Raw genomic sequence first — 7533 nt, 5'->3', positions numbered from 1 at the left:
ATTTTAATTTTTTTTGCTATTAAATTTTTTTTTTAACCTTTATATTTAACAAAATAAAATGATTTTGATCCTTCACTAAAGATTAAAATAATATTATTTTTACCATAAAAAATAATACTGTTTTTATAACTTTTAGATACAAAATATAAATTTTTATAGAAATTAAAACCAAAACTATCTTATTTTCAAAGACTAAAAATATATTTAAACATTTCTTCTCTCTGTACTTTATAAAAAATACATCCAAATTCAAATGTTTTTTTAATCCTTCAGGTTTGCCCCTGTTTAACGCAATTTGTCTTCCTCAGTTACTCACACCCATGTGCCTCAAAAACATAAAATGAGAAAGCTGTATGCGACAACAATAACATGCCGTGGGGGCATCGTGAAAACAACATGACATGTTTGTCAACACCATCCTTTAATTTTCCATGCTGCTGCTGTGTCAAAAAAACCCAGTGGAATCAAAGCTAACTAGAGGCTACCTACATATACACATATATAGCGTCCAGAGAAAACTATAATAGTTAATGCATCAAAATGAAAAATTGGTCAGAACCAGAAAGCCACATGTTTTGACCAGTTCTCTACACGTTCAATTTTGTACCCACTTTTTTTTTTTATAAAACCTGTGTTGGATTTCGAAAACTATTAGTGTATAGCATTTGGTCATTTAATAAGTTTTAAGTTCATTGACTAACACTTGCGTTTTATTTGGATCACCGGTACCAGATCGAAAGGAGTAATGAATTATATATATATAAATGATTTAGGGGTGTGTTTGGAACAATTTATGGAACTTAATTAACTCATCACATCCTGAATTTGAATAATAGTTTTTAAGTTTAGACAACTAAGTGAGTTAAGTCGAATCACTCTTTATATTTTTAAATTAGACTCTCGTTCAAAAATTAAAATGTCTTAAACAATTTAGAATAATACGTACAAGTTGATTAGGTACTTGTAAAAGATTGACGTTGTCACCATACACATACTGAGTTCCATTTCTATTATCGTGAATTGCTAGAATGCAGAAGTTGCAATTTAGGTTCAAATCAATCACAACCATAGAATTTACCTTTTGCGTTTGGGATTTGGGACTTGAGATTTGAGTTCAACATTTTATTTTTATGAAATAAGTCCTGCTTAATTATTTGATAAATATAGATAAAAAAAAATCACTTTGTTTAAAGAAACCACCTCATCAATGATAAATTTAAAATATTTAATTAAATATATTATTATTTCTTCCCATTAAAAAAATATTATTATTGTCATTTTTCTCCACAAGATAATATCATAAATATTCTTTTCACATTAACCATTTAATATTGTTAACGTAAACATTACGAACGTATAAAATTGACAATTCATACAATCCTTTTTTGGCCATTGTGACTATCATTTGATGTCATAAAAAATATTCGTTAGAAGCAATGTCGAAGTGAATATTAAATGCTTTATTTTCAACGTCAGGTTTCTTAATATTCACAAAACTGCATGGAAAGTCGAGTCAATTATCTAAATTTATAGAGCGTTTAGCTTAATATACGTTCTTCAATTCATAAATTTATGGTTGATATAATTATTACTATTAGAATTTATGAGTAAAAATTAAGTAGTAAAATAAATAAATTTATTTTTATAAACAAGAAATAATTTTTATTTATTTATTTTGCATAAGTTCTTTTATTTAAATTCTTTAAATTTTAAGAGTATAAGTTATTTTTAATTTATGAAAGATTTATTTATTTTTTATATTAATTTTTTTATAGGTATTTTTTTTATAAGTTTATCTAAATTGAACCATATAATAGACAAAATTTGAATTAAAAAAGTATTTTTGTCTTTCAAAATTTTGTCTTCTAACTTTGTTTTAATTTATTTTATTTTATTGACTTTAAAAATATTTTAAATAGATCTTTTTCATCAAAAATTCTCTTTTAATTTTTATTTCTGTGTTACATACTTCTTTATATCTCCAATATACATTATCTTTAACCTCTTTTCTTATTCTTTTTCCTTTTTATCATCTTTCTTTCTTCTTCCTCTTCAAACCACACGTAGTGGAGAATGACAGTGTCATTAGTGTCTGTTGCTACCTTGTTAGAGATTTTAAGCTAAATGTCTTATTGATCTTGCCAGTGGCAAAGGGGATGAAAGATCAGGTGAGTTTGAGAGTTATAACCTAAAAAGTTGGAGTGATAGGAGGACATTTTAAGATGGAAGACTTCTCGAAAAAGGTGTGATAAGTCATGATGAACATCTCATATGCAATAAGTGTAAGTTCAAAATTAGAGAAATTAGCGATGAGTTAATTGAGTAAAGAGGAAAGGTCGTGTACTCGAATTTTTTAATGACATTATTATTGTAGTAGTAGATGCAACAATGTTTCTCTTTTTGAGTAGTGATGACATCATCCTTTTATTTTATAGAATTTAGAAAGGAAGAAAAAGAATAAAATAGATAAGAAAAAGAACAATGAAAGAGAAAATGAAAAAAAATATATGGAAAATAATGTAAATTGAAGTCATGAGAAAAAGATAAATAACACACTAATAATGTATGCGGAAGAAAAAGTTAAAAAAATTCAAATGGAGCTAATGTTTTTAATGAAAAAATTTTATTTGAAACATTTTTAAAAGTTAAAAGATTAAAATAAAATTAAATAAAGAAATTGAAATTTACATTGTAATTAGAGAATAAATACACTAATTTTACCATAAAATAAGATATTTTATAAAAACTATTATACTTTTCTTTTGAAAATTGATTATGTCTTTCATGAAAATTAATGTGTTCCTCGTTTAAAGATTAACTAATATTTATTATAACAAAAAAATAATATTTATAATTTTTTGAAACTAATGTATAATAGTTGTAATTAAGAATTAATTAATGTATATTAGGTTAAACTTTTCATTGATGAAACTAAGATCTTACTCTTATTGTCAATTTTTTAATGTATTTTAAAAAAATTATTAGTTAGCAATGGAAACATGGGATTTTATTGAAATTATTCTTCCTTAACGATTATTATTATAATGATATTATTATTATAATGATATATGCCTGTGAAATAGTTACATTTAGTGACAACTCTTGTATTGATACCATATGGTATTAAACAAATATTATGTCTCGTGTATTGATACCATATATTAAAATATCTTAAAATTTATTTTTAAATAAAACTCTATTTCGTCTCTTTTCTTTTTAATAAGTAATGATTTACTATTAATTTTTTAAAAATATTCATCATCAAATATTAAATATTTTTAAATATTTTACAATAAAATATTTTAAAGATATATAATTTTATGATCTCTTACAAAATAAATTTATTTTTTAATCATAAAATGAAATATCACATGAAAAACATCTTGAAATGATATAACTTAAGTGCATTTATTTCATTATGTTAAATAACATATTATATATATATATATATATATATATATTAATATTATAAAAACAACTGTAATTTTATCGAATTTACTTCTGGTTTTTCAATTATATTAACATATTTTGTGAATACATTGGAAAAAAAAAAGTATCATAATGCAAAAATAACTTTTGAAATAAAATAAAATAAAAATCTTAAAATACAATAGACAAACTTCTTGTTCTAATTAATTTAATTTTATCAAAATAATTTGTTATCTTTATAGTTAGTAAATTTTAATTAAATTCTGTGACATAATTATATTGGTTATTATTATTTGTGAAAAAAATTATAAGTAATCAAACTTTTTCTGCGATAAAACGATATTTTAACAAAAGAAAGTCTCTTTTAAATTGTTTTTTTTTTTACAAATATAATTAACTATCATTCATTATTCTTTTTATCAACTTATCATTCATTATTAATGTTTAATATCAAATCATCAAGTTTAAACATGTGTATTCTATTTGGACCGGTCCAATAGATAAAAAAAATCTAGATAATTGTTTAAAAGTTTTATTAACCTCTAAGGGCCGAAGATAAACAGTTAATAATAAAAAAATTATTAAAAAAATATTTATTATATTTTTATAATTTTAATATAATAATTATATATTTTTTTATAAAAAATTTATATTTATAGATATTTAAACTTAGTGGTAAGAACTAAAGATAACAAAATTCTTATTTAAAATCCTTATTTAAATATTACTGATCATCCCTTAGAACAAAAACTATAAATTACTGTTTATCTAATGAAATTGGCATTACAAGATAAAATTTGTGATTGAGATAAATTAAATATTTAATTGATAAAACAATCCGGCCACATTGACTAAGCCACAATATTCAACAGTCCCATCCTTGTCAGATTAAGCCCTGATGAGGTTTTTTTTTTCTAATTAGAGTAAAATTAAAAAGAAATTATTAAAATAGGACATTAGCAAAATAATAAATATTTACTACCCAATAATTATAATTTTTTAATATAAATATTCACTACTGTACTGATACTTGTATTTAAAATAAATAAATAAATATTGATCGAGAAAATGTTTTGCTAATGTCCTATTTTGATAATTTCTATTTATTATTATATCAAGTTTAGCAATTAACTAATTTAAACTTTTAGAACTCTGATTTTTATAAGTGGTTTTTTTATTTAATAAAAATATAACTAATTATCAAAACAAAATTTTTAACTTATTTCAATAAATTTTGCAATCAAATTTAAATAATAAGTTGGTTTACTTGGGTTTGCGTCGCTGGATACAGAACATGATGAGAGAGAGGGAGGTTTCCTAAGAATAATAATTTTGGCATATTCAAGACATAGAAAAATATCTTATAATTTTGCAATAATAAGAAACTATAAATCATTTTGAATTAACAATGAACATGGACGTGCCTTCAACTCTTCAACTACTCCACCGTTTATATGATGTAAGTTTGAGGATTGACCCACCAATCATGCATAATCCACCATCGCCTTGGACTAATCAAAAGATGAAGCTCCAAATAATAATAATAATAACTGACAAAGGACAATAATAATCAAATAAATAAATTATCGGATAATTACATTGTTGAAATATTGGTTCCTAAGTTCTGGACAAGAGTTCATTATTTTTTAATGATACATTTTCTCACTTTCTTCTGCTTTTTTTATTTAGTTCTTTTTTGACAATTCCTTATAATAATAATAACAATGTGATGAGACAAAGGAGCGGCACTATAAGAATAGGTACCATTTCAAGGTTTCATTCACCAAAACACCTTTTGGTTTCCACTTTCCAGTGAGACAGAGTGCAGAGCAGTTTAAGTTATTACCAATGGCTACTAAGGTTTACATTGTGTAAGACATTCTCTCTCTCTCTCTCTCTCCTTATTCTTCCTTTTTCTGTCCTCTATTCTTCTCTTACTTCTACGGTTATGTTTTGATTTCAACAAGCTAAGACTCCAATTGTAGAGTTATCATTTTATGTATCCATGTTATTTATCTGAATTCTGGGTCTACTTCGTTTTTCTCCATATATAATGATCGATGGCATGATTTTTTATTTTCTCTCCTTTGTTGATTGGTTCAGCCAATTTGCTTGTTGTGGTGTTGATCTCCTCTTTCATCTTGATGCTGTCTTATAAATTTTGGTGTCCGTGGTGATATGCTTCCTTTTTCACAGTTATTTCAAAGTATTGGACTGAGTGTACTTGTTGAATTTTTTGTATAGATCTGCTTTTATTTCTTTATCTTGTTCTCTTCTCTCTCTTTTTTTTTTTATCTTTTGGAAAAATGAGGGAGAAAATTGGGTGTCTATAAGAAAATTTTTTTGTCCCTTGTTTGAGTAACATAATGCTTGCAGATAAAATATTGTTTTAGATTCTTCTATGCAAGCCACAGTTGGCACTTGTCAATTGTCATTATTGATGGTTGCTCCAGCTGCATCTCTGATAACTAAAAGGATCGGTCTTTATTTTCTTGGCTTGTTGCAATTCTGCTAAAAGTTGAATTTTCAGAAATTTTTGTTCTCAAATCCCAACATTTACTATTGGTATACAAAAGAAGAAAGCTTAATAAAATGATTTTTTTATCATAAGAATGTAATCAATTTCATCATGTTTTGTCTGGCACTACAATGGTTATAGTTAATGTATTAATGATGGGAAGGAGTAGTAATATTTCCTGAATCTCATCTTATATTTCGGGTTATAGTGACTGATCTTAGGCATTGCTAAACCCAATTTAAACATTTTCAGCATAGCTTATTTGTTTAGTATCATAAGACCAATCTCATCTTATAGAATCTCCTCCTCCTGAAGTTATAACTAATATGTACTATATTGCTCTGTCATGAATCTAATTGAAATTTGCATTACTTGTTTAGTTATTATTCTATGTATGGACATGTTGAGAAGCTAGCTGAAGAGATAAGAAAAGGGGCTGCTTCCGTGGAAGGAGTAGAAGCAAAACTCTGGCAGGTTCGTAATGATAGTCTCTCTCTAGTGCTTCTATCAAAATTGGCTTCTTGCACCAAAATGTTCAAATATTAATTTGTCTTTTAAGATGATTTAACCATTTTATACCCTTCATATCCTTATAAGTCAGAACAAATGGGAATTTCCTTTGTACACTCGCACAATATATATATATATATATATATATATATATATATATATATTTATTTATTTATTTATTTATTATGTATATAGGTACCTGAAACATTGCCTGAAGATGTCCTTGGGAAGCTAGGAGCACCTCCAAAGAGTGATGTTCCAATTATTACACCCAATGAACTTCCTGAGGCAGATGGTGTGCTGTTTGGTTTTCCCACAAGGTTTGGAATGATGGCTGCCCAATTCAAAGCATTTTTAGATGCAACTGGAGGACTATGGCGCACACAAGCACTATCAGGAAAGCCTGGTGGCATCTTCTATAGCACTGGTTCTCAAGGAGGTGGCCAAGAGACTACCCCGTCAGTTTCTCAATTATTCTTTCATGTTTCCATATCACTAGTTCTTTTGTATCCACTCAGCATTGGATATGAAACTAACACAAAATTCAGAGCCAATTTAGTCACTTTTCTATATTGTTAAGATGTCTATATTAGTTAGAAACATAGCTAGAATATTCCTTATAAAGTTTGAGTAAAACCTCCTCTTTGAATTAATTTTTGCAAGTGAATTAGGCCTAATTTTTTAACACGATATCAAAGCTTATCTGAACACTCCTTACAGAAGTAAATCTCTTCTTATAAGCTAATTTTTTAGAGTGAATTAGGTCAATTTTTTTAACTTATAATTTTTATCTTACAATTTTACAGGTTGACATCTATTACTCAGCTTGTTCATCATGGAATGATTTTTGTGCCCATTGGATATACATTTGGTGCTGGCATGTTTGAGATGGAGAAGGTTAAGGGTGGGAGCCCATATGGTGCAGGAACTTATGCTGGAGATGGCTCAAGGCAGCCTTCAGAATTAGAATTGGCCCAAGCTTTCCACCAGGGAAAGTACTTCGCCGGCATTGCAAAGAAGCTAAAGGGATCCCAATGATTTTTATTCTCCATACATCTCCCACAGCATATTATGTA

The 7533-nt window shown here is 26.5% G+C and overlaps 1 protein-coding gene across 2 annotated transcripts; it reads left to right on the top strand.

Annotated features, from left to right (window-relative positions):
* The first annotated feature begins 2585 nt into the window (after nucleotides 1-2585).
* Nucleotides 2586-7533, top strand: LOC113864732 (probable NAD(P)H dehydrogenase (quinone) FQR1-like 1). Of its 2 annotated transcripts, none has more exons than XM_027498802.1 (4): nucleotides 2586-2605; nucleotides 6328-6421; nucleotides 6653-6915; nucleotides 7264-7533. In XM_027498802.1, the coding sequence occupies exons 1-4, from the start codon at nucleotides 2595-2597 to the stop codon at nucleotides 7493-7495; spliced, it is 600 nt and encodes a 199-aa protein (XP_027354603.1). In that variant the 5' UTR covers nucleotides 2586-2594; the 3' UTR covers nucleotides 7496-7533. The 2 variants fall into 2 exon arrangements, with proteins under 2 accessions (XP_027354603.1, XP_027354595.1); XM_027498794.1 differs by lacking the exon at nucleotides 2586-2605 and adding an exon at nucleotides 5168-5300.

The sequence above is a fragment of the Abrus precatorius genome, unplaced genomic scaffold, assembly GCF_003935025.1.
Source record: "Abrus precatorius isolate BTA unplaced genomic scaffold, Abrus_2018 Scaffold10, whole genome shotgun sequence".
In the NCBI taxonomy this organism is placed as follows: domain Eukaryota; kingdom Viridiplantae; phylum Streptophyta; class Magnoliopsida; order Fabales; family Fabaceae; genus Abrus; species Abrus precatorius.
Note: the sequence above shows the minus strand (reverse complement) of the source record. Positions and strands in the feature narration are given on the sequence as shown.